The sequence below is a fragment of the Mustela nivalis genome (genome assembly GCF_964662115.1).
Source record: "Mustela nivalis genome assembly, chromosome: 5".
Lineage (NCBI taxonomy): Eukaryota > Metazoa > Chordata > Mammalia > Carnivora > Mustelidae > Mustela > Mustela nivalis.
In genome coordinates, this window is record NC_139024.1 from 14178068 (window position 1) to 14204477 (window position 26410).

Here is a 26410-nt window from a genome sequence, read left to right on the forward strand (position 1 = left end):
TCCTCAAAACTTTCTCATAACTAAAGTTTTCTCCTCGTTCTCAAAGTATCAAATTCAGAACACAGATAATGTCTTCCTTGATATTTATTAAGTTAACCCGAAATCATTAACTCAGACCCTTATGTGGGCCTTGGAAATTATTTGGGTGAGTTTTAGGAATTGTCTTCTGTATTAAAGATAATTATGTTTTCTCCTTTTGTATTTCAGCTCTTTGATTGGCATATACAGCTTGATAAATCTCTCCCCGCACCTCTGGGCACCATAGGTGCTTGGTTATACAGAGCAGAGGTGGCCTTGAGAGAGGAAATTACCATTCAGCAGGTCCACGAGGAAACAGCCAACACAATACAGCGGAAACGTGAGCAACACAAGGTAACAATTCTGGTGGGGAGATCTTCTGGCACCGCAGTCCTAGTGTGATCTGGGGATGTGGCTCTTTAGACCTTCCATGGATACGGGTCTCTCAAGCATCGCTCATACCATTTCAGAGATGCGGAACTTGCCTCACCCATGCTTGTGACTGACGGTCCCCGTAGATTCATTTTCTGAGGTATTTTCCAGTAGCTCTGTGGTATTTTTAAAACTGTGGTTATCTTTGTTATTGCTATTGTTGTATGTTATTTTTCAAAAGATAAGCCCACAGGCCAGACACATTTATATCATAATGTGGTTGGCCTTTGGCTGTAGACCTCATTCCTGTCTCCATTCTCAAAGAAAGACAAGCCAAGTTGACAAGTCCTTAGGTCCTGTGCTGTGGTGGGGCAGGGGCTTGAAGGACAGTGGTGATTTAAGGAAGTGGTGGGATGAGGCCTTGATGACTTTTTAGTTATTTAAAAATGTTTCAGCTTATTGCCAAGTCAGTTGTGCTTAGTGTAAATTCGAACATCCTTCCTCTTTGTGTTCTGTCATAGTACAGACCTAACGAAAAATGCAAATTAAACTCAATCCTGCATTTTGTGCAATTGAATTTGTGAACCACATTTACTGTGTCATGGTGGGGATTACTATATATGTGGAGAACAGCCAAGCAGAGATGACCACATAGGGGCAATTTATAGCTCGTTTATATTTTCTGCCAAAATATTAACATTTTTAACACTGCTTCAAGGGAATAGATTGTTAATATATTCTAGACCAAACTGTAAAGCAAATTCATGACAGGTTTTGTCCCATGCCCCTCTGGGACCTTATATTTGGAACCAGAACACCAAATGTACATTGGTGTCCTGCAGTTTCAACTCCTGGCCCTCTCAACTCGGTTCACTCAACCCAGACTCTGCCACCAAACTAGAAGGACACAGGAAGATTTTGTTCCTGCACCACTGGGGCCCTTCCTGTGTGGCTTCTTGGCCTCTCTTCAGTTATAATCAGTACCTCCAGAAGTTTTGCTGCTTATCTCTTAGCCTTTCCCTCTCCTGCCACCATCAACATGCACAAAACACACAGAACCCACTTTTCGGGTAAGAACACCATTTGGGATCTGTTCCATGGGTAGAGATAAACACACATGAAATCCAGGCCTGCTAGTCTGTACTGTCTATGGAGAAGGAAGATAAGAGATCAGGTCCCAAGAGTTTTTCTGGGATTGAACCAGGGTTGAGGCTTCTTAGAATCAGAAAAGCCTAGGCTGTGTCCATATTGAGGTTCCCAGGATATTAAAAATAGAGGGAAATTCTGAAACAGTGTTACACAAATGATACCACTTTAACAAATTACAGTTCATCCTAAATACCATGTAATGCATCATGTATCAACTGAAATGATGTTTAACCGATATGAATATTTTACACAAGAGAAGTCACCTTAGGATTTAAAATCAAATGTAGAGTATGCTTCGATTATGGGTTAAATGTGTTAATTTAGCAAATATACACCAAGGGTCTACTGTGTGCTGGCTTTATGCTCCAGAGGAACTGGGAGTGGGGGGTGTGCCTCCAATCTAGAAGTTTGAGACATAGCATGTATTTGTTGTTTACGTAACATACGTAAGTCTGACTTGAATGTTCCACCTTCGAGAAAAAGCTCAATGATATTAGCTGTGCTATGTACTAGGTGATAAGAGTTAGCAGAAATGTTAATTTGCTACGCACTCTGGGCTGCCACAATCCCTGCTCAGGAGTGAGTTTTAAGTTGGATGCATACATACTGTCAGTGTGTCTCGCAGTGATTCTATGACTCCAGGCTCCTCATGACCCTTCTGGCTCCCTTGAGAGAGAAACCCTGTGCCAACCACCAAGTGTGCAGCGAGAACCATCCTTTTGCCAAAGTGCAGTAAACAGCCATAAAAACAAGAAAAGAAATGGAGTAGAGAAAAGGGGAGTGGGAGGAATGGGAGGAGACCTTATCTGAGACTAAAACTCAGGAGCTGGGGAATGCAGCAAAGAGACACCAGGAAGCCAGCAGAGGCATGTAAGGGCGAAGACTAGGTTCTGGGCAGATCTCCAGAATGATCTTCTTACTGAGGGAGGGACCTATACTAGGTCTGAACACAGGTCCTTAAAGTCATAGAGTCATAAAACAATGTCATTGTCAGTTAGAACATCAATTCTCTCTCACTTAAAATATATTTATTAGGTGCCTAGAATAAGATCAGCTTTGCTGATGTGGGCAATTTGAATCATTGTTGAAATAACTAAAATTCTAGGTCCCTTCAATAGTAGAAAAATCAGCCCATCAATCTGGCATTACTACTTTTTGCTGGTATATTGAGCTCATTTGGAATACAATATATACATCAAAAAGAGCACAATATAGGACGCATCAATACATAAGCAAGAAGGTTTTAGAATATTATCTTCCTATCGCAGTCTATAAGCAATGACGGCTTTGCCATGAAAACTTAGATATGCTATCAGGATCTAGAATTTTTCGTTTTCTGCATTACTCATATCATATATGTGTATATATATATATATATATATATATATACACACCACAGGACAATTGTTCATTGCTGAATACATAATAACTGTTGGAAAACTGGATTCAGATAGTTTTTAAAATATGTTTTTTGCAAAGAGGACATTTTATAAATGGTTTTACCAAAGCTTTTTAATAACTTACATGTATATAGAGTCATATTATTCTGAAAAGCAAGATACACCTTTGCTAGCTTTTCTATTTTCCATATGCCCTTAAGCTTAGTTATCTAGGAAGGTAAGAAATAGAGTTATAGCTAACTATGATTGAGCATTTAGCCACATTTCTGTCTTAAGTTCTTAATTTTGCTAAGCACTTGACATGTAAGATATGAGACAGGTAGTATTATCCTTATTTTGCAAGTGATTAATTGTTAGGCAGAGAGAGGTTAAGTGCCTTGCCCAAAGTCACATAGCTGATAATCGAGATTGTTTTATAATTTGTTTATTTATCAGAGAAAGAGAGAGAGAGAGAGAGCAAAAGCAGGGGGAATGGCAGGCAGAAGAGAAGTAGGCTCCCTGCTGAGCAGGGAAGCTGTTGTGGGACTTGGTTCCTGTACCTGGACAGGACTCTGGGATCATGACCTGAGCCAAAGGCAGATATTTAACCCACTGAGCCACCTCGACATCCCTAATCCAGATTCTTTTAAACACTAATCTTAAACCATGTCCACAAAGCTATCGCATAATACATGTAGAGCAATTAAAATTCCTTATTTTTAGTAGTAGTATTGCTTTGGACAGGGCTTTCAGTCGTAAGGAATCATAAAAGTAGCCATCAGACTCTACCACCTACTACTCATCCCTACTGTAGTCATCAGCCCTACCTAGATCACTTCTCCTGTTTTGAATTTTATTTCTTACATGACAATGCATGCCATAATTCTTAATAACTTCAGTAACCCACAGATGTTCCTACCAATAGCCTGACCTTTTAGTTTCTGGGTCTCTTGTCTTCCAGGGACCCCATCCTACACCCTCTTCTAGCCCTTCAAGACACAGGCATAGTCCGCAGCTTGTCATCACCAGTAACTGAACCCACCCCTCCCCCCCCCCCCCGACACACAAACTCTTTTTCAAGCACCTATCTCACTGTCTAACCAATTTTGCCCCAACTCTAAATTGCCTGGACTCTCTGCCCTATAACCCATGATTTTTACTGCCTCTCCCCGTCTTCATGTCATCCTTGCCCTTGATCTTCTACCTAAATTCAGTGCTGAATCAGTAAAGGTCATTACTTGTACACACACTCGTTGTCTTGACCAAGTTTCCTTTGTCCTGTGGGCCTGGTTAAAATACAACCCTGGTTATAGCCCACTCACTGCCGAGGGCCCCCCCCACACCATATGTAGCTGAGTGTGGCTGCCGAGAAACACACCCCCAGGCACGACGACTAACCCAGCTGGGTCCCTAATGCTGCCTGACACTTCAGAGGCATTTCCCGACTCCATCGCCTCTTTATTTTGGGGACAACTGTTCCACCTTTTCTCTTCAAATCTCCCACACCTCCTCCCAGATCCTTACTCTTCGCTGGGGACACTGCTTCCTATTTCTCTGAGAAAATAGAAGCAATCAAAAAAGAATTTCCGCAGGCTCCCACGACCACATCAACCCACCTACATGCATCTGTGCCCGAATACTCAGTCTTCACTTCTGTTACTAGGGATGGACCATCTGCGCCGCAAACGGAGACCAGCCCCTCCACATGTGTATGAGCCCCCATCCTCCCTGCGTTCCTCCAGTAAACAATTCCTGCACTTCTTGCCTTTTGAAAAATTTTTTTTCCCTCTCTCTGCTGGATTTCTTTCCCACCCACGTAAAGTATATGCTGTTAATCCTCTTGTCTTAAAGACTCCTTTAAAAAGAATCAACAACATTTAAAAAATAGAACCTGTCTTTCTTAACCCTCCCTTCCCCTCTGGTTACTGTGTCTTCTCCCTCCTCCTTTCTCAATGAGGCTCTTTGAAAGAATTACCTGTGCTCATTTAGGTTTCAGGATTCTCTTCTCCAGTTCTTTTGAGAACCCATTCCAGCCGAGCTTTCTCTTGCCTGCTGTTCAGGCCAGGTTCATGAGAGTCATCCTTCCTCACTCAATGCTCAATTCTCAGTTCTCATCCTACCTCGCCTATCAAAAGCATTTCACATAGTTATTTCCTTATCCTTGAACCACTTTCTTTCTTTTTTTTCTTTTTTTAGATTTTATTTATTTATTTGGCAGAGAAAGAGATCAGAAGTAGGCAGAGAGGCAGGCAGAGAAGGCGGGGGAAGCAGGCTCCCTGCCGAGCAGAGAGCCCCTTGTGGGACTCCATCCCAGGACCCTGAGATCAATAGCTGAGCTGAAGGCAGAGGCTTAACCCACTGAGCCACCCAGGCACCCCAACTTGAACCACTTTCTTCATTTTGGTTTCCTCATTTTCTTTCTACCCTTCTGGCTATGCTTCTAACGTTTCGTGATCTTTCCACAAATATTTACTGCATATTCTCTATCTGCAGAATTAATGTTCTCGGCATTTGTGATGCACCCGAAGAAAAACAGAAAAATTCCTACACTCATGTAATTTCCCTTGTAATGGCAGGAGGTGGATAAGAAATACGAAATGTAACTAAGTAATAGATAAATTATGTATTAGGTTAGAAAGTCAAGGACAAAGAGTATTAAGGGTGTCGCAGTTTTAACTAAGGCTGTCACTGAAACCTTGCTGAAAAGATGTTATCAAACAGGCAAGCACATTCCCATCTGAACTCCTTTGCCCTTGCCATTGTTCCGGAATGTTCTCTGTCCTTAGCCTGAAACATTCTCACATTGATTAATCTCAGTACATTCTTCCTCATTTCCTTTGGGCCTTTATTGAAAAGTCAACTCTTAGTCAGCATTTTTTCACCCATCCCTTTGAAACTACCACTCCTTTTCCCTCTTCCCTGCTTGATTATTCTCTTTGGCATTTATCTGCATTCTCAACCACTATTTCAACCGCTATTTTAATTATGTATCTCATTTACTGCTTGATTTCCTATACTCTAGTATCAACTCCATAAGGGCAAGAATTATTGTTTGTTTTTTTCCTGGTTATTCCCAGCCCCTAAAAATGATGAGAAATAGTCAGAATTTTAAGTGGGTCAGTAATACAGATTCATACTTACTGGGAAATTGTCCCTTTGACTAAGTTTTCAAAATCATCGGCATAAAATTGTTCAAAATATTCTCTGGTAATCTTTTTCATGTAGTTAAGCCCCTATTTTCTCCTCAATATTATTTCTTTGCACTTCCTGACTTTCCTTAATTGTGCTTTTGGCACTGCTGATTTTCCCTGTCATAACTTTCTTTCCCATCTACTTTCTTACAGAAGAATGGTGGTATCACTCTGTCTGTTATGTGAGAATAGAGACTGGGTTAGTAACAGAGGGTAGAAGCCAGGGAACCAGTCTCAATAATCCACGGAGGGTGGCTTGAGCCCGGATTGTAGTTGCAGAGATGGTGAGAAATGGTCAGATTCTGAATATTGTTAAGGCAGAGCAATTTTTGGCATTAGATACTGATTATGAAAAAAAGGAGAGTCATATGAGACACTGTTTTTTTCAACTGAGCATTTGGAAGAATGGGGTCTCCATCAGTTGAGATGGAGAGACAGTAAAGCAGGTTTGGAGAAAGCCCAGGTGTTCAGCCTGGGGCACAGTATATATGTGGCATATATGTATATTATATTATAATTATGTTTTATATATATATGGCACAGGATATGTGGCATAGATAATAAGAGATCAGTGACAGGAGCTCAGGACACAGATGTAGGATGGAGATAAATCTTCAGACTCATTGCTATATAGAAGGATGTCAGAAGCTCTGAGACTAAAGAAATTAAGGAAGTATATACAGAGGAAAAAAACCTGTCAAGAACTGAGCCCTGAAGGGAATCTAACATCAGGAGATCAAAGCGTAGAATAGGAACCAGAGCAAGAGTGCTCTATGAGGTGGGAGGGAATCCAGCTCCTGTGCTCTTTTAGAAGCTACGAGAAGCGGTGCCTCATGGATGGGGCATTACCCTAACGGGTATAACATGGTCACAGCAGTGCTTTTAAAATACAAGTCAGTTCATATCAGCCCTCTCAAAACTTCCCACTGGCTCCCACCTGTTCCAAATAAGCATTCCCAAAGTCTTACAAAAGCCCACGAGGCCCCCAGAGCGGCCCCATCGCCCCTGGCTTTCCCTCCGCTCTCCGCCACCTGCCACCCCACTTGTTCCTTCGCTTCATCTCGGTCGCTGAGAGAGGGGCTTTGGTAGCTCCCACAGCCACGTGGTTTTGTCAGTCTCCCTGTAGTTCGGTCAGTTTTTACTCTAAATATTTTGAGGCTTACTAGACATGTTCAAGTTCAGAGTTAAGATAGCCACTAGTAAATTAAAATGCTTAGCCTTAAACGATTAATTACATATAATGATTTTATTCTCAAATCTATTTTGCCCGATATTGTTACACTCCTACCAGTTTCCTTTTGTTAGTATTTAAGTGTTCTGGCTCATTAGAACTCTGAGTTTCATTGTTTTCGCTTTCTCCAAGTTCCAAGACTCAAACTCCTACAGCAGTGGGTATAGATATTTGCCTCAAACAGTTAGCTTTTTCCATTTATTTTTGCTCACAGGTCTGTGATCCAGTTTGGGGGTCATATTTTAATGGGAGTTGGAGACCTAAAAGACTTTCCTTGCTTCCTGTGAGCCCACCAATGAGTGAAAGTCACATGCTGTGCTCAGCAACTAGCTGATTTTTAGTGCAATGGCCAGTGGCATCACACCAGCTATAGTTCCTTTATCATATTTTTGAAAACATTTTTGTTTGTTCTGATATCTTGTCAAGATTCTTTTTTTTTTTTTTTAAGATTTTATTTATTTATTTGACAGGCAGAGATCCCAAGTAGGTAGAGAGGCAGGAAGCAGGCTCCCTGCCAAGCAGAGAGCCCAATGCGGGGCTCGATCCCAAGACTCCAGGATCATGTCCTGAGCCGAAGGCAGAGGCTTTAACCCACTGAACCACCCAGGCACCCCTCTTCTCAACATTCTTTCCATTAGCTAGATACTGACTATAGTAAGGAAAGCTGTTTAGAAAACAACTGGGCATACGAGTGTTCCAATAGAGTCCCAGAACCCTGCTCATATATTAACATGTAGTCATATATAATACATCAGAGCTGTGTGGGGTAATGACTCTAAATTTGCTCTGCACTCACTTGTAGGAGTCTCAGCCAAGATCATAAGCCACAGAAGTGTGTCTAGATGTTATAAAGGAGGCAAGGAGTGACTACTCCCAGTCATTAGCTGTTTTAGGTTGGTCTTTTGTCCCCTGTGATCAGCTCCTGCACACAGTGGTCTTCCTCTGGGCATGAGTGGCTTGTGAATATCTGTACAGTTACCCATGCAAATATACCACGATAGAAATTCTATGGCCCTAGAGTTTTCTACAGTGTAAAAAGTAATGCCCTCAAGTTAAAAGGCACAAACACATACGTCTTTACGTGAGCAAGCACATATAACCTTAACATATTTAAATTATTATTTTCAGTTAGTCAACCTATAGTATAACCTTAAGGTTTTAATTTATATATGGGAGCCTTCATTTTTTCCCCCTTCCATCAGTGTTTCTCTTAAGGCTTTAGAATGTTTTTTTGCTTCTCTTTTCTCCAATTAATCCACTAAATCTCAATGTGAGCTAAACACTGTTAATCTTAATGGATCATTCTGGTGGTCTAATGGGTCTTTTCAGTGAGTGACAAGCTATTGGGTATTTATTCTCATACTGAGAAACAAACTAAACTATAGAAAATATGTCACATTTCATCTTTGCTTCTGGGTGAGAAGTTGGCTAGGGAACCGTGACATACCTGTAAGTCTTTATACAACTCAGTCTACCGACAGTGAAAAACTCAGAAAACAAATCTAGATAAGTTATTAAAATTTGTGTGGTTCTATATAGCGTACAAAGAATATTTGTAAAGATCACATTTGATCTTCCCACTCTGATATCTATGGAACATTCCCTGTGCTTGTTTAAAATCTTCTAAACCATAAGAGTATTTTCATAATATTGTGATATTATTGACTTAAAGGGTGAACAAGTAGCACTGTATTGTAGTCCACATGCATTCAAAATAAAATTACAGGAGAGTAATATATACATGTGTGAATGTATGTGTATTACCATTAAAGGGTTAAGCCAGTTGCCTTTAGTTTACAGCTTCTAAAAACCAGTATATTCAAAATCAAGGAAGGAGGAAAATCCTAACAAATCTTTGTTTATAGCAGGAACTACATTTTCCTTTGGACCATGTGCCTTTAAAATGTCTGAATGCATTGCCGTGCAAGTGTCATGTGTGTTTAAAAGATGCCATAGTTATTAGATACAGCTCTAGCACAGGCCTTATAGACCAGCACCAGGGCTCCTGGACAAGGTAAAAACCTACAAGAGGCACCAAGCCACATATGGATGTAGCTGCACGATCGGATTGTTGAGTACATTGACTCATCGGTGCAGGCTGAAAATTATGCTTCTTAGCCTCCTGTGAACATGTTTTCTCATTTTTTTTTTTATTTTTTTAAATTGTATCTTAGGATCTGCTTCAAAACACAGATGCCCACAAAAGAGCATTCCATGAAATCTACCGGACCAGGTCTGTTAACGGGATCCCAGTGCCACCTGATCAGTTAGAGGACATGGCCGAGAGGTAAGAGGACGGCTGATTATAAATGAAGTGTCTTTTTTTAAATGCTTGGTGGGTGTTTTTTCCATTTCTTTTCTCTTCAATGAATTGATTTTTTTCTTTACAGAGATGCTTTCATTCGGTACATAAAAATCGAGTTCCCGTAACATATGCTAAGAATGCCAATGTTCTAATGTATTATTGTTTGAAAAGAGTAGACCTGAATATACCCACAGCCTGGAAATCACAGAAATGGTTTCTTCAGAGACTGTATTTTTATTCAGTACTGTGAGGAACATTATGTAATATTACAAAAACAGCTTATAAAAGAAACAGATGAGAGTTGCCTTGGCAGGGGAAAGAACTAAATTAAATACTTCACTCAATCATGATTTGCCTTTAAATCCAGAGCTAGAAAAGGAGTCAGATCTCCTGATATTGATTGATCAGCCAGAGTTTAGAAGACCTTGTGCCTGCTATTATATTTAGCACTGACGTGTAACGTGTAACAGGTTAAGTAAGCACCGTTCTGTTACTATTAGTTACATTCTGTAAATTCTCGGTGTTTTATTTCTAGGTTTCATTTTGTTTCCTCCACATCAGAGCTGCACTTAATGAAAATGGAATTTCTAGAATTAAAGTACCGTCTGCTCTCACTGCTGGTTCTTGCAGAGTCAAAGCTGAAATCTTGGATCATCAAGTATGGGAGGAGAGAGTCAGTGGAGCTGCTTCTGCAAAACTACATCGTAAGTCTCCCTGGTGCTTTGAAAAAGAAATCAGAAGACACATGGGTTTAGCATTTTGTACCTACCAGTTTATTTGACACTATTATTTTTATCTTGAGTTTAAAGGTACAAGGATGTTAAGTGGGCTTGATGTAAGTTAGCTCTTTGCAATAATCTGAAATATTCACCTATGTCCTTTGGAAAAATAGAAAGATTTTGCTCTAGTAACCATACTAAACCCTTGTAACTGGCTTTATTGCTTAGGAAAAAAAAGTTTGACATTGCAGACCCATGACTTTGATTGTGAGCTCACCGTTGAAACTGAGTTAAAAATACTTATGTCATGTTTCTAAAAAACAATCATTCTCTGTTATTCACATGGGAACTATAATATGTATGTTTCCAAGTTTCATTGCTTCTCGTGTGCATGCAGGAAAAGTAAAATTCTTGTCTCTGAGTCTCTGTACCAATTTAATTTTTATGGATCATCATGTATTTTGGGCTATCAGTATGAATAATTCCATATCTACATAGAATAGTAGCCCTCTATTAATGAAGATATTAGGTTGTTCTCTAACTAGCAGTTTCTATTTACATGTAATAGAGAATTATTTATTAAAGGTAGTTTATTTCTGTTAAACAGCCCTCCCACAAATTTATTAGCAATACAGATTTGCTTTCAAAGTTATTATGCGTAAGTCATCTCAGTCCTGTACCACTCCATTTGTGTTTAATCATATATTCTAAATGAGAAATTAGTAAATTTAAAATCTAAGCCCATTTCTAATATGACTAGTCAGAGCAGCTCTGTAACTGGTATGACTGAATGTTTGTTGAAACCATATCATTATTGAAGCATTCTAGAATCAGAATATATTTTGCTACATTTTAATTAGATTTTTAAAGTGATGAATGAACAAGATGCATTGGGGAAAAAATACATTTACAGTAGAATCTTTCTTTAGGGTTACTACAATTGTCTTGGAAATATGTGTCAAAAATGTGAAATCTGTTATGATGTGTTCCCTTATTCTAATTATTTTGGAAAATAATGAAAAATCTTACTTTTTAAGTTTGAGCAATTACTTTAGTCTTTTAAGCATTAGCACAGATAAGCATTTGTATTTTGGGGTTTAGTCATGTCAGTGGTACACAATGAGCTCAGCAGGTAATTATGCAGGCTCCCTCTTTGTTCTCCTGATTTAAGGACAATCAGATCAAATGCCTAATGGAAATGTTCCACCAGGTTAATGTTCTAATAAAAGGATGTTAGTAATTCTTTTTTTTTTTTTTTTTGGATGTTAGTAATTCTCTTTGAACTTCTCAAATAAAAGATATGTAAGTAGAGAGTTATATATTAATAATTTAAAACATTAATGTTAATTAAAAAAAAAAAAACCTAGTTCTCCTTTCTCCATAAAGTAAAGAGAAGTTCACTAAGCTGCTGGTTTTAAACTGCTTCATCACTTTTAACTACTGGTAAACTTGCCAATTTCACAACAAATGTAGCACATTTGCATGAACATTTCTTAATATTTTTATTCCATGGTGAAAAACACCTATTTATTGCTAACCCTTCTTTTCTATGAAGGGCCTTACAGTATTTTTTTGTTTAATAGTTTTAGTAATTGTGGACTATTGAGTGTCCCCCATGAACCCATTGTGTTCCCTGTGTCATCTTGTATCCTAGTGACAACCCTAGGGCATGGGCATTTCCATATAGTTTCACTGAGAAAAATAGAGCCTTTCAGCGCTCACCCCACATGTTCCAGGTGGCACAGTTGATAAGAAGTAGACTCTTGGTAAAAGGTTGGTTAAGATGACTCTTCAGGATTTGAAGTCACATCATTCCAAACCAAAAGTTTCGGCACTGAACCTGACTAACAAAATGGGCTGGGAAAGTTTTGTTATTGTTGTTGTTGTTGTTTAACTTAAAAGATCAAATAATTAAAACGATCTCCTGTAGCTTGGTGAACTAAGGAATGCAGCTCACATAAATATTAGTTACATTTAATGTTAGTTCATATTTAACAATATTTTACACTTACATACATATAGTTTGATAGTGACGGTGACAGAAATAATAATTTCTTTTTTTTTTTAAGTTTTATTTATTTATTTATTTATTTGACAGAGAGAAAGATTACAAGTAGGCAGAGAGGCAGGCAGGGGTGGGGAGAAGCAGACTCCCCACTGAGCAGAGAGCCCAATGCGAGGTTCGGGTCCAGGACCCTGAGATCATGACCTGAGCTGAAGGCAGAGGCTCTACCCCACTGAGCCACCCAGGCACCCCAGAAATAATAATTTCTGTTTAGGCATGATATTGGGGCAGAGTGGGGTGAAGTAGGGGAGATATTACAGTCTGGCCACCAGTCACATGGAAATGTGTTGAATTATAGTTCAACTACTTACAACCCATGTGACTTCCTAAATAACTTAATTTCTAGGAGACTTGTCTTTCCCAAATTATTAGTAATGATGATGATGATGATAGAATTATAGGGACTTTTGTAGGGAAGATGGACACATATTACTTTCCTTTTATCTCACACCCCCTATAGCTTCTCTCATCCCTTTGGAATTTGTGAGAAAATAATTTTCTTTAGGATGGACTATTTCAAAGAGTGAAGACTTCCAAATAAAATAATAAAGTCAGGTTCTTAAATCTAATCCTTTCCTTAGTTTCTAAAAAAATGTATTCTAATGAGCCATATGCTGTTCTACATCATCTATTAACCAAAGTAATATGCAGGATGTAAAAGTTCCATAATTATCTTTTCCTTAGTTTGAATTTTCAATTCAATCTTCTTCATATGCAAAAAACCCACCATGTTTTAAAGGGTTAGAGAATCAGAAAACGTGCTTCCTACTTACCTTTGTACTAGGTGCTCAAGTGTGCAGCTGCCGTGTGTTTAAGAAACTCTTGGAACATACTCCCCAAATGCTTGCTAATTCAACCTGGGCCACATGCTATTTGTAAGAGATTTCATACTGTACTATAAATCAGAGATCATGGGTTTGGATTTTGCTGTCATACTTGTTCTTGACATGACCATGCTTGTTAACACATGCTCCAGTTTTACTATGGAAGAAATAGGATAATTCATTCTTTTCCATAGAAGGAGAGCTCTTGGAATCGTGGCCTGTGTGAATGCAGCATAAGTAATGTAAACACTTATTTTATTATTTGTGATTATTTTATTAATGTAAGTAGGCAAGTCTGATAAAACCTCTTCTCAAGGATGATTTCTTAAATCTTAAATTACCTGGCTTAGCTCTGTTCAAGTGAAATCAATGAATGAAATTTATGTATCTCTATATTTATCTTGTGAGAGAAGTTATCTTCCACTAATAGGTTATCTTCCACTAAGAGGTTATCTTCCACTAATACTTTGGATTTAGCGGGATAAAGAGAGATCTTCTTTTTCTTGAAGTGCCATCAACTTTACCATGGCTTATTTGTTGAACTTGATAGCCAAATGTAAACCTTATTTTTATTTTTTTTAATAATTATATAGTTCTTTGTTTTTAAGATTTTATTTATTTGAGAGAGAGAGAGAAGTGGCAGGAGCAGGGGGGAGGGGCAAAAGGAGAGGGAGAAGCAGACTCCCCACTGAGCAGGGAGCCCCTAAGCAGGCTCTGTCCCAGGACTCTGCCATCATGATCTGAGCTGAAGGCAGACACTTAACTGACTGAGCCACCCAAGTGCCCTGTAAGCCTAATTTTTAAAGGAAAAAATTAATCCTATCATTATTTTAAATATACATTTGCATTTTCTTTTGCACCCTTCTGAGAGACTCTAGTTAGCTCATGGTAAAAAGGAGATTTAGCAGTCCTCCTGCTAAAATGATATTAATATGCAAAATAATTCATGCTATGAAATGAGTTTACTCTGTGTTCAGAAAGAAAAAAGTGTCAAAATAAATGAAACAGTTAAAAGGTAAAATAACAAATAAATAAAGTATCTTCCTTCAAAAATTAATTGCCTAGTCTTTCTAATAGAAAGGCTCAAAAACACTTTAATGAGTCCCTACATTTATAATATTCTTTAAAAATATCCTGTTCTTACCCTTGGAAATGAAACAAAATAAACTTTTCTCTTGTTCATTTGTAATTAATTTGTAAACGATCCAAGCAAAAGCATATTTAATGAAGTGTGTCCAATATAGGCACTATTTCCCATTCCTCGCACACTTAGAACAATTGTTTTTTCATTAGCTTCTTGACATTTGCTCCAAAAATAAACAGAGAATATTTTTTAAACATTGCCAAATATATTTATCTCTTCAATTGTCTGCAATGTCTTGCACATTAGGTGTAACTTTCCTTTTCTGAACAAATTATGATATATGTTCATTTGGTTTAGTTATTCCAAAATTAAATTGCCATAAATTACTCTTTCCCTATTTGGGGAACAGGGAAGTTAAGGGAGTTGAACATGAGGCCAAATAATCACTTAACCAATTAATTGCTTTACTTGCCAAAGTAATACAGCCTGTTAAAATATTGAAATAAGTGTTCCTCATGGAACCCTTCATTCCAGGTAACTCGCAGCTTTTCCTAGTTACTATATTCCTGAAAAGTAACTTATATATAGGTAAAGTGCTTTGTAAAGATGAAATGCTAGAAATATATTATGCATGGAATGTTTTTAAGTGTTATCTTAAAATATAAAAATTTATCAGTAAAATTGAGGGAAGTCTATGACATTATGAAGTTTTATATCTGCACTCAAATATTTTATATCTGTGTATTAAAAGTATTCATGAACATATCACACTGGACTTCAGCTGGTTTTTAAAAGCTAATTTTGCATTTTATAATAGAGACACTTATCAAGTATTTTACTGGGTTCAAATCATAGGAACTAGTTGTACTATTAAAACGTTGATAACCTATATTTGCATTTTTTTCTTACTACAACAGGACTAATCTTCAAAACAGGGGTTATTTCATATTTCCTGGAGTTAACAATAAAATTTACCTAAGGATTTCTTGTGTGTTCTAAATTGTATTGTGCCCATTTGCTGATGGTGGCTCTGTTACATATGTAAATTACATATAGCTATAGACATGGCTTATCTGTAATTTTTACACTTGTGGACGGGCTATGTGATTATTTAAAACTTTTCTGCTTGTAAACATTTTTTGTACTATTTATTTTAAAGGAAATGTGCAATGTGCCATTTATTTATAATCCAACTTCCTCAGAGCCATCATTCACCAGAATTAATGTTCAAAGAGCAACAAAATCCCACAGCTCAAACACAGTTGGACAAGAAAATGTTCTTCCAAATTTAGTGCTTTCTAAATGTTAGCCCCAGGTTGTCTGGAGAGACTTCAGTCTCTTCTAAAAACAAACCCTTGTGTGGAGAAATAGAATACTTTCTCAATAGTGCTGAGTTAGAATTAAAAGTGTGGAATCAATTTATAGTCTCAGAATAACCAGATTATTTTATAGCAGTTGAATTAATTTGCTGGGTTTTTTTTTTACAAGTGTGAGGTTGGCAAATTTGGGCAAAATACCCTCATTCCTCTCTTGAAGAAATGGACTTTGGTATTTCTTCAATGCCTAGGGTTTGCCATCTTCTAACCACTCCCCCTTTCTAGTCTTTTATAGAAAATACCAAGTTCTTTGAACAGTATGAAGTGACATACCAGATCTTGAAACAGACAGCAGAGATGTACATCCAAGCTGACGGGTCAGGTAAAACACATGATAGAACTGGCTGAACTGTTGAATGCAGTATAATTTAGAACCTACAGGTTTCTGTGATCAGATTTTTTTTTTTTTTTTCCCTGCTGAATCTTTCTGTGACCATGCCATGGGCCCGGAGAGCACATATTGGTTTCAGTCCACTTGACTTTGTGCAACGCCTGTCTGACTTATATAATCGTACTGTGTGTGTGTGCATGTCTCTGTGTGTCATCTTCTGAGAAGAGGCAAAACAAACAAACAAACAAACAAAACCCCAAAGCATTCATTTTCTAAATTGCTATTTTCTAAACTATTTTCAATTCTGATAATTAGATAAAAAAGAGGTAACTTGAATATTATCAAGTGAATGAAAAGTTAGTGTGAAGGCGCATGTTGTAAAAGATGTTTGCTTCATTTTGTAAATATGTCTATCATGTTTGTCAAAAATGAATTACCAATACTAGATATGTGACCATGTATTTGAGTGCATATAAAATGTGAAAAAATACATGTCATTCATTGCATTCCCATTTATCAAAAATTTTAAATGTATTATCACTTTTAACCTTTATAAATGCCTGTGAATATAGTATAACATATTCCCAGCATTAGTTGGAAGAAATTGTAACATGTCATCTTTTAACTTTATAATCTAAAGAAGAATTATAAGAAGAATTATAATTATACTTATAATTATATATAATATAATATATAATTTATAATTATAATGATAAATAATAATTATTTATGATTATAATTATAAGAAGAATTATAATTGCACAGTGTATAGACCATAGGGGAAAAAATAACTTGGTGGATTTAAAATATAAAGTAAGGGTTATAATTTGTTGTATCTGTCTTAGTGGAAGAAGCCGAGAATGTGATGAAATTCATGAACGAAACCACTGCCCAGTGGCGGAACCTCTCGGTAGAAGTCCGAAGCGTTCGCAGCATGCTGGAGGAAGTAATTGCTAACTGGGATCGATATGGCAACACTGTGGCCAGTCTTCAGGCCTGGCTAGAGGATGCAGAGAAAATGCTAAATCAGTCAGAGCATGCCAAAAAGGTAAGATTGCCTCTCACCAAAGGAAAGGGATACACCCAAACTTAACAAGGGACACAGCAGAGTTCTCTAGGGAGTGTTACATATTTGCAAATGGGACTCAAGATTCTTAACTTTGCCTGCTCTCAGCTTGATAGATTATTTTAGGCCAAGAAATACGCCCTCTCTGATCAGTTCAGTGTTTTGCTTTTGCATTCAGAAAAGCAGGAACCTATGGAGGGACAGCCAAACCCCCAGGAAGCCCAGGGGGCAACAGAGGTCGGTGTACTTACCATTAGGTCTGTACCTGAAGGGCGCTGATCTCTGTGGATTTCCTCATTTTGGAGAGGACAACATAATACTGATTCTGTGTAATGACACACACCAGCTGGACATCTGGGTCATCAGATTTTTTTCTCTTTGGATATTCTTTTTTTGGATTTTATCAGCCCTCCGACAAAGGTTGAGAGTGGCCAAAGTGGGCAAGAGTGATATTTTTTGTTCATTTACAGGTGTATGTATGGGTTTAAGAGGTACCATTTTACTTTATTGTCACCTTCATTAAAATCTTGTATAAAATGGATTGACTTCTGTATATGTACTTCTTAATGGGAACTAATATTTTCTCATGAAAAATTAATTTATATGTAAAAGATATTAAAATTCCAGGCCTCCATTAAAAAGTATATTAAATACATTAGAATTAGTGCTTGCTATCCAAGATTGGTTCTTCTATTATTGTGTTATGCAAGTAGATGCATAATTTTTAAATGTTTAGCACTCTATATTTCACATAGATTAAATATTATTGTGTAGTTGAGGTTGACAAGAACTGTATGCCCATACAGATTTTGGCTTTTCTGATTAGACTGGCAGTGCCCTAGTAGATGTCATATGTGTTCATTTCATCCAAGGGATTATAACCACCAGAAACAGAAGTGTTCTCTTCTATTTATGTGGGAAGTCCTCCCACATATGGCTTATAAAATAGATTTTGAATTATCTTTGGTATCCTTGGTTTTTACTGTGGTGTGTGTATATATGTATGCACAAGCACATGTATATTAACTTGAAATCAGCAGAAAACTACTTCATTGCCAAGTGAGTAACCTTAAACAAACAAGAAATGATATTACTGTATTAAGTCTTCTTTGGCCCAGATTTTTAATTTTTAAAAAATTTCCTTCAATGATTTATATCCATGATTGTTAATTATCTTTCATGTATTATATTCAGATTTTAAACCCAAAAATAATAGGTCAAAGTTTGTTTATAAGTTTTAAACAAAACTATACATTACTGTAAAATACCATACCTTTTATATGACCGTGGCTCAGGTATTTACTGGCCCGAAGACTATGTACACATCCTTTACACTTACAAAAATTCAGTTTTTTCATCTGTAAAATAGGAACAACAGAAAATGTCTATCATGTTTCGTTTTGTCTTCAGCAAAAGTTATGGCAAAAAATAAAATTTTTTCTTGTAATAAGACACAGCATTTTTAGTTCCTGTTTTTTCTTTAAAGATTTTATTTATTTATTTGAAAGAGAGACAGTGAGAGAGAGCATGAGTGAGGAGAAGGTCAGAGGGAGAAGCAGACTCCCCGTGGAGCTGGGAGCCCGATGCGGGACTCGATCCCAGGACTCCGGGATCATGACCTGAGCCGAAGGCTGTCGTCCAACCAACTGAGCGACCCAGGCGTCCCTTTTTAGTTCCTATTTTTGAACCTCTTTACTGAAAATTGTATTTGTAAAAAGAGCTAACATTTACCTTAAAATGTGTGCAAATTTAGAACAAAGATACTTTTCATAGTTTGGTTACTTCCATATCCTTTATTGATTTTTGGTCTGTGGTTTACAGTAGTGTGCATGGTTTATTTTATAGGATTTTTTCCGAAATTTGCCTCACTGGATACAGCAGCATGCTGCCATGAATGATGCGGGCAATTTCCTAATTGAAACGTGCGATGAGATGGTCTCCCGGGATCTTAAACAGCAGTTACTACTGTTGAATGGGCGATGGAGGGAGCTCTTCATGGAAGTCAAGCAAGTGCGTCCTTCAGTCTCTATATGCTCAGAACATGCACGTGTTAGAAACGTGGAGGTTCACAGTCTGTTTAGAGACTGTTTTATGGTTGTAGCATGGGCTTATTTAGGCAGAGTATAGATGTGTTTAGAACCTTTATGTTTATTTTGGGCCCTTTATTCTTTCCCTTTTATAATAGAGGAACGTTACAGAAATATATGGTTTGTTGAAGGATTCTACTGACATATGGAGCCTATAGATATGGAACGACTCATGTTTGAAATCATAATTCTTTGCTTCTATGCTAGTTCCTTTTTTTCTTTTCACAGCAATTGGACTTCCTTCAAGTGTATCTAAAATAAGAATCAGAAATTAGTATCTTTCTTAACGTATAGCAATTCCAGAGAGTGTGTGGATGTGAAGGTTACAGGCTCCCAGAGGTTCGACTTCACAGTTCTTCATGTTGTGCTCCTCCCGTTTCTTCACAGTATGCTCGGGCTGATGAGATGGACAGAATGAAAAAGGAGTACACAGACTGTGTGACCGCCCTGTCCGATTTTGCAACTGAAGCCCTTAAGAAGATGTCTGAACCCTTAGAAGTCTCTTTTCTTAATGTCAAGTTATTAACTCAAGACTTGGAGGTGAGGGGGGGTTTCTGGACAACAAAGTGAAAACCTGTTCTGTTGTGAGACGGAAGATCGCTGAAGTTAACCCAGACCATTGCCACGTTGTCCTATGTCTCTTGGGCACCATTTTGACATGTGTGCATAACCTGATAGGCACTTCCAAATTGAAAAAAGTGCACTTAAATAAAAAAATCTATTTGGATTGTTTTTTAAGGATATGTTTTGACATAGATTAACTTCAAAATAGTTTTTTGATTCAGAGATTTTCTTTTCTACAACCGAATTACAAAGGACTAGGTGAAAACAGGATACATCTACTAATTGTACCTCTACATAAATGCCTCTTCTACAAAGTGTTGCCTAAATGATTTGTGCTCTTTACATATTCTGAATACCTTACAGCTCTCAAAAATGAAGTAGTAAAAGAATATTTAATGACACGGAAAGCTTTTCTAATACACTATTAAGTGAGAAAAGCAAAAAAATTGTATCTTTTTTGGTAAATATAAAAAAATGAGTCTAAGAATGCACAGGGGAAAACATTAATGATGTGTAGTGATGAGGTGTGGGTCTGGTTATCACTGTGTGAGAAGACTACGTAATTAACATTTTTTTATTATATCTGATTTATAAATTTTCTTTGATGACAATGTGTTACTTTTTTTAAGAAAAAGTAAGTTGTGTAATTGTGAAGCTCAGAGGAATTGGCCCAAATTAACATAATGTTTATATACTACATTAGCACACATATTTTGAAAGTGTACGGATTACTTCAGCTTGTCCGTATGTTAATTTAAGGATTCACAGTGACTTCTGAAGGAAAGGTTTTATACCGATAGATCATAAATTAGCAGTAAAGGAAAGCAGTAAGTGGAATCTCCAAAAATTTATTAGAAGTATAGGATTTTATACAGTACATATTGATTTTTGTCCAAACTTCTGTGGAATCCTGAAATGAAAAGGAAATGTACCGTGTATACCTTTGACTGTTTCAATGATTCATGCAGGACATTGAGCAGAGGGTACCTGTAATGGACGCCCAGTACAAGATGATTACCAAGACTGCACACCTCATTGCCAAAGAGAGCCCCCAAGAAGAAGCTAATGAAATGTTTGCAACCATGTCTAGGCTCAAGGAACAGCTAACCAAGGTGGGAACACACTTAAATGCATGACACACCGTGGTAGACCAACGCTGCCTTCCGTGTGCGTTACGCCTCCTCAGTCACACCCAGGGGCAAATCCTTTACCTGTTAAGAGATCATGCTTTTGTTTTTTCCTGGGATTCTTGATTTAGTAACTCTGTCATTTAGTAACTTTGTCATGAGTTTTAAAGCTGAAACTATGGAGCTGATGTCATGTATTACCCCTGTTAATTTAGAAATACTAGGAGCTCTATTTAGAAAGATAGGTCTGCTCTGGAGGAATCAGAGACCAGTTGAACGTGATAAAACAAAGGCAGGGGGAGAAAAAGAAGGGGAAGGAGGAGGAAGAAATCAGATATTTAAATGAGAACGAATTCCCAAATGCCCTTTTGTTGAGTTTTATTCGATATCCCCCGGCTCTAAGACTCTTTATGCTATTTTCTGCTGGCATGGCCACGAAGCAGTGAAAAAGTCTGCCCTTCCCAGCTCATGGAGCTGACTTTAAACTCAAGATCTATACATTTGTACCACCTGTGTCCAGGGAAGCCTGTAGATACCAAGCGCTAGCCATAAGACTTTGCTGTTCTGTTGAGGGACTTTCCTTAAGAACTTTGGAAGTTCCATTGGGATTTTGTTTATCTATCTGCAGTTAAAGATTTTATGAGGATGGTATTGTTTGTGATGGGGTAATTAATTTCTGACAGAAGAAAGGAGTGACTATATAAATGAAGAGGAAAATCTTGTAATGAAGAATTAAGAAACAGAGAAAAAGAAAGCAGAGAAACCTGTTATTTAGGAGAGAGAAAAAGCAGAAAGAGAATAACCTACATGAAGTCAGTAGTGGAAAATTAATGAGGAATAAATGAGACAGGTAAAAATACGAAGAATATGGTCTTGAAAAAATGAGAAAACTTCATTTGCTAAACTGGTATTAATTAGAATGTTAATTTCTAATTCTTTTTATTTTAACATTGAAGTTAAGATTAATTATAGAGATTGGGTAAATTCAAGGTCGATGTTGTTGATTTGATAACCTTCAGGCTTTTAGAGCCATATCTTGGGCTTGTACATCTTAGCCTAGGCCACGTTGATGATTTAGGGCAACCTCAGAGAAAGCAAATCCCACCTGTACCCCCATCTAAGTTGTTCAGCTTTTTAAAACTGCTCCTTCAGTTGTGGCATCTTAGTTAAGTTTCTGACTGTATCCAGGAAAGATTTCTAAAGCATACTTGATTTTTATGCATATGCAGATGGTCTTCATTTTGTTCAGAGTCATTTCAGCAGAGCCTTATTGCAGTAGATTTCTTTGGTGAGTTTATCCTTCAGGCAGGGTATCCTACAGCATGAGAATGTTTATAATTTAAGAAAAAGAGAATTGCGGGGCATCTGGGTGGCTCAGTGGTTTAAGCCTCTGCCTTCGGCTCAGGTCATGATCTCAGAGTCCTGGGATCGAGCCCCACATCGGGCTCTCTGCTCAGTGGGGAGCCTGCTTCCCCCCTCTCTCTCTCTGCCTCTCTGCCTACTTGTGATCTCTCTCTGTCAAATAAATAAATAAAATCTTAAAAAAAAAAATAAAGGAGAATGGTGGACTAACAAGTACTCAGTTTCTTTTCCTTGGCTCTCAAAAGTATAAATAATATTTGGGGAGCAATTCTAAGTAAAATAAATGGGCACAGGGAGATCTTAGAGAATGACCTGGTCCTGGATTCTAACATAAAGGTGATCAGGCAGAAACTTAATGGATCCCATGATCCTCAGGAGTATATGGCCTCAGTATTAAGATTAAAGAATGCAAGTGCATGAAACAATAAGAATTTTTTCAAAGACAAATAACAAGAGGGCTGAGTCAGTTCCGACTAGAGAGATATTCCCTGGCATGTGGACCTTGTAAATAAGTTGGTACACGACTTGTTCACTTGGGATGAGTTAGCTGATGGGCAGAGAGTAAGGAAGCATGGAGCTGGGGGAGGTGGAAAAGCAGAAGGTCTGCCTGGGAAGAATGAGTCAGCAAAGTTACAGGTTTGACTAGAGTTAAGGATTCAAGTAGTAGAGACCCAGAAAATGAAGTTGGAAGGTCAGTCTAGAGAATGTAATTCACGGTCTCCGGTCAAATTCTGAGGCCAAAGCGAAGAGTTGCTGCATAGTTTAAGAGATGGAATTCGATGCCATCTGCCTCACCAACAGCATCGTTTAGATGGGAAAATGCCTCCAGATGGACCGCTTAGAGGAATCTTCATGGGGAATTTCTAGCATTTATTTGTCTCAGTGATAATAGTGGTATTGTTTTTTATATGAAAATGTAACAATACATAGGAAATATCATTCAAGAAGTGTCTTTGGAGATCTGTAAGCACCAGATGACAATGTCCCTGAAGACAATGTTCCTCAGAACTGTGAACGGTGCCCTGAGTTTGTGGTAATTAGTGGCCTTTAATAGAACTTTTGTCTTTGTATTTTTAAAGGTCAAAGAATGTCACTCTCCACTCCTTTATGAGTCTCAACAGCTGTTAATCCCACTGGAAGAATTAGAAAAGCAGATGACATTCTTTTATGACTCACTTGGGAAAATCAATGAAATCTTAACAGTTCTTGAGCATGAGGCACAATCTAGTGCTCTTTTTAAACAGAAACAACAGGTAAGGAGAAATCCCCTTGAGGAGACAAAGTTATTTTACAGCGTGTGTAGCAAGACTGAGATGGTGCTTATAGTGGGAGAAATTCAGTTAGGACAGGAAACATTTTTCTAGAATAGCATTCCTGAGTGGCTGATGGCTCAGTCAGTTAAGTTAATCATGTCTTTGGCTCAGGTCATGATTCCAAGGTCCTGTGACTGAATCCCGCATCACTGGGCTCCCTGCTCAGCGGGAAGTGTGCTTCTCACTCTCCCTCTGCTCCCCCAGCCCTGCTTATGTACTCTCTCTCTCTCAAATAAATAAATAAAATCTTTTTAAAAAAATAGAATAGCACTGGCATCTCAAAACAAAAATATACATCTGTCCAAAGATGAAACCCCTTTCCCCTAACAAGAGAACAGAAGTTTTATCTGTCTATTAAATTTATATAGAGTTAACTTTTTATAAGTAAATTTTAATTTAGATACTTAGATATATATAAAAGCAAACAGTTGCATTCCATTTCTATCCAGTGTCTGTAATCTGTGTCTTATGAGATCTTTTCTTTGCATCTAAGATTAAGTCTGATTATAGAGTCACAAAATTCTGGAAATGCGTGTCGCGTGATAATCCTTTTTCTTTATGTCTCATTTTTAGTAAGCAGATCTCTATGCAGAACAGCTTTGCACTCTTGCAGTTAATTGACTTATTTAGTTGGCTTATTATAAATGACCTTACCCATCAGAGGAGTGTGAAATTTAATGGGCAAACGGTCTACCACGCATTCCCTGAAACAGATTCCTGGAGGAAGGGTGGCATCACTTAGCAGAAAGGGCAGAGAGTATCTGAAATGAGTCAGACAAGTATTCAGATCTTAGATCTGATACAATAAATTACAAAGCCTTGATTAGCTTTTATTTCCTCTCCTTAGTTGAGAGCTTATTATGGAGATTACATTATCTGTTCCACAGTGTAACTGACACACAGTGGCACATAGTTGGCACTCTATAACTGGTAGCAATTATTTTTATTTTTATTTTCTTATTATTGTTCATAGTAAAGCCATAATGCTTATACCACCAAACCCTATTCTAGTGGGTTCTTGTCATATTAGATAACGATTGTCTTTCACTCTGAGTCACAGTGCCATTTCTTGTATTCTCAAATTGCTGTAAATTGCCATCAAAGAGGTAAGTGCAGCGAATTGTGTAAGACTGAGGAATCACAGACCTGTACCCCTGAAACAAATAATAACATTATACGCTAATAAAAAAATTGCCATCAAAGAATCCTTCCACAATTAAAATAACATTTGATATTTTAGTAATAGTATTTAGTAATTTAGTATTTAGTAATGATGGTATTGATAATATTTAATAATATCGTTCTAACATATATTACTCTTTTGTGTCCTAAATCTTCAAAAGGAGAAATATGTCCTGACTTCCTTTTGCCAAAACAAATAAAACCTTGGTCTTAGTACTTGCCTCTGGTTACCAAAACTGGTATCCAAATGAGCAGTTTGAAATACTTTTCCAAAGCTGTTGAGGATGTCAAAATGCAGATAATGTGGCTTCAAGTTAGAAAATGACTGTTGGCCTTGGGTTGGGCCAGTTGCAGAAATCACTATGATGCCAGGTTACTAAGCAGAGGTGGAAGGCATGGGTCACCATGGTTTCTCATCCTGTGGACATGGGACAACTGCCGCTCCTCCCACACCCACCTGCCTTTGTGGTTAGGATATGAGGTCCACCGTTTTGTTAATGAGGTTGACAACTGATGAACCTTAGGAATTCAAATGTTGTGCATTTGGGGATACACAAATAATACATCATTTGCAGCAGCTCTGTCAGTGAAGTATGTGCACTGGCATTAAATTTATTGAGTCAGATTAAAACCTAATACATTGACTGATTTTGTGATTGTTCTCTCATTAAATCTTAGGCCTGGGAGTTGGACACATTGCAGGCAAATAACAATTTTGATGGCCTTTTGGTTTCTTAATGTTAGTAACACAGGCATGAAATTAAAAAAAAAAAACTCAAAAAAACTCAATGTGACATTTAAATGCCTCATATAAAAAGCACTGACTTTAGTGATTTCTTAAAATTCAGACCTTCTCAATGAAAAGAAACACTTCCCTGTACTTTTGGTTTTACTTACAGCTGACTAAATGCCTAAAAGCTCTATAAGGTTCTTCTTGTTTTGTAATGGTTCTTCTCTTTCCTCCTCTTTCTCACCCTTTTATACTATTGTTACGGGCTTCGTGTCCCTGTAGGAGCTGTCAGCTTGTCAAGAGAGCTGTAAGAAAACCATGACACACATTGAGAAAGGCAGTCAAAATGTTCAAAAATTCGTGACCTTGAGCAGTGTGCTAAAGCATTTTGATCAGACAAAGCTGCACAGACAGATTGCCGATGCCCATGGTGCTTTCCAGGTAAGCTTGTTCCCTGCTACGGAGACCTGAGCGAGGGAAAATACAAAGAGGATGTGTCGTCCTCATGTTTCATGCTTCCCCTCTTGCTAAATGCCTCTCCTGCTGAAGTTTGGAAGCAATCATTTACTTCTTCTTTTGCTGATATTCATTCATGTCAAAAGAAGTTGATTACTCTCCTAATAATGAAATGTATTCCTTCCAAGTGTTGTTGTTTATTGTAAAAGAAACAGTACTCTTTAACAAAATGATGCTTTCAGTAACGAGAAAGCAGCATCACGTTGGCATTATTTCTTAAATCAAGAATGTGGTGAAGAAAATTGGAGACTGGAAGAAACATGTGGAAACCAATAGTCGCTTGATGAAGAAATTCGAGGAGTCTCGAGCAGAGCTGGAGAAGGTGCTGCGGATGGCGCAGGAGGGTCTGGAGGAAAAGGGAAACCCAGAGGACCTCCTGAAGAGACACACCGTGAGTTTGTCCCTCCTGGGGCACTTGA

The 26410-nt window shown here is 37.8% G+C and overlaps 1 protein-coding gene across 26 annotated transcripts in view; it reads left to right on the forward strand.

Moving 5' to 3' along the window:
* Positions 1 to 26410, forward strand: part of SYNE1 (spectrin repeat containing nuclear envelope protein 1) — a 464577-nt gene that overhangs the window by 142603 nt on the left and 295564 nt on the right. For all 26 annotated transcript variants that reach the window (XM_082730051.1, XM_082730052.1, XM_082730041.1 and 23 more), the window contains 11 exons: positions 208 to 372; positions 9515 to 9627; positions 10181 to 10349; positions 15939 to 16035; positions 16890 to 17092; positions 18956 to 19120; positions 19585 to 19737; positions 20730 to 20873; positions 23330 to 23503; positions 25758 to 25916; positions 26218 to 26382. In XM_082730051.1, coding sequence (XP_082586177.1) covers positions 208 to 372; positions 9515 to 9627; positions 10181 to 10349; positions 15939 to 16035; positions 16890 to 17092; positions 18956 to 19120; positions 19585 to 19737; positions 20730 to 20873; positions 23330 to 23503; positions 25758 to 25916; positions 26218 to 26382 — 1707 coding nt within the window. The remainder of the gene's footprint in view (positions 1 to 207; positions 373 to 9514; positions 9628 to 10180; positions 10350 to 15938; positions 16036 to 16889; positions 17093 to 18955; positions 19121 to 19584; positions 19738 to 20729; positions 20874 to 23329; positions 23504 to 25757; positions 25917 to 26217; positions 26383 to 26410) is intronic.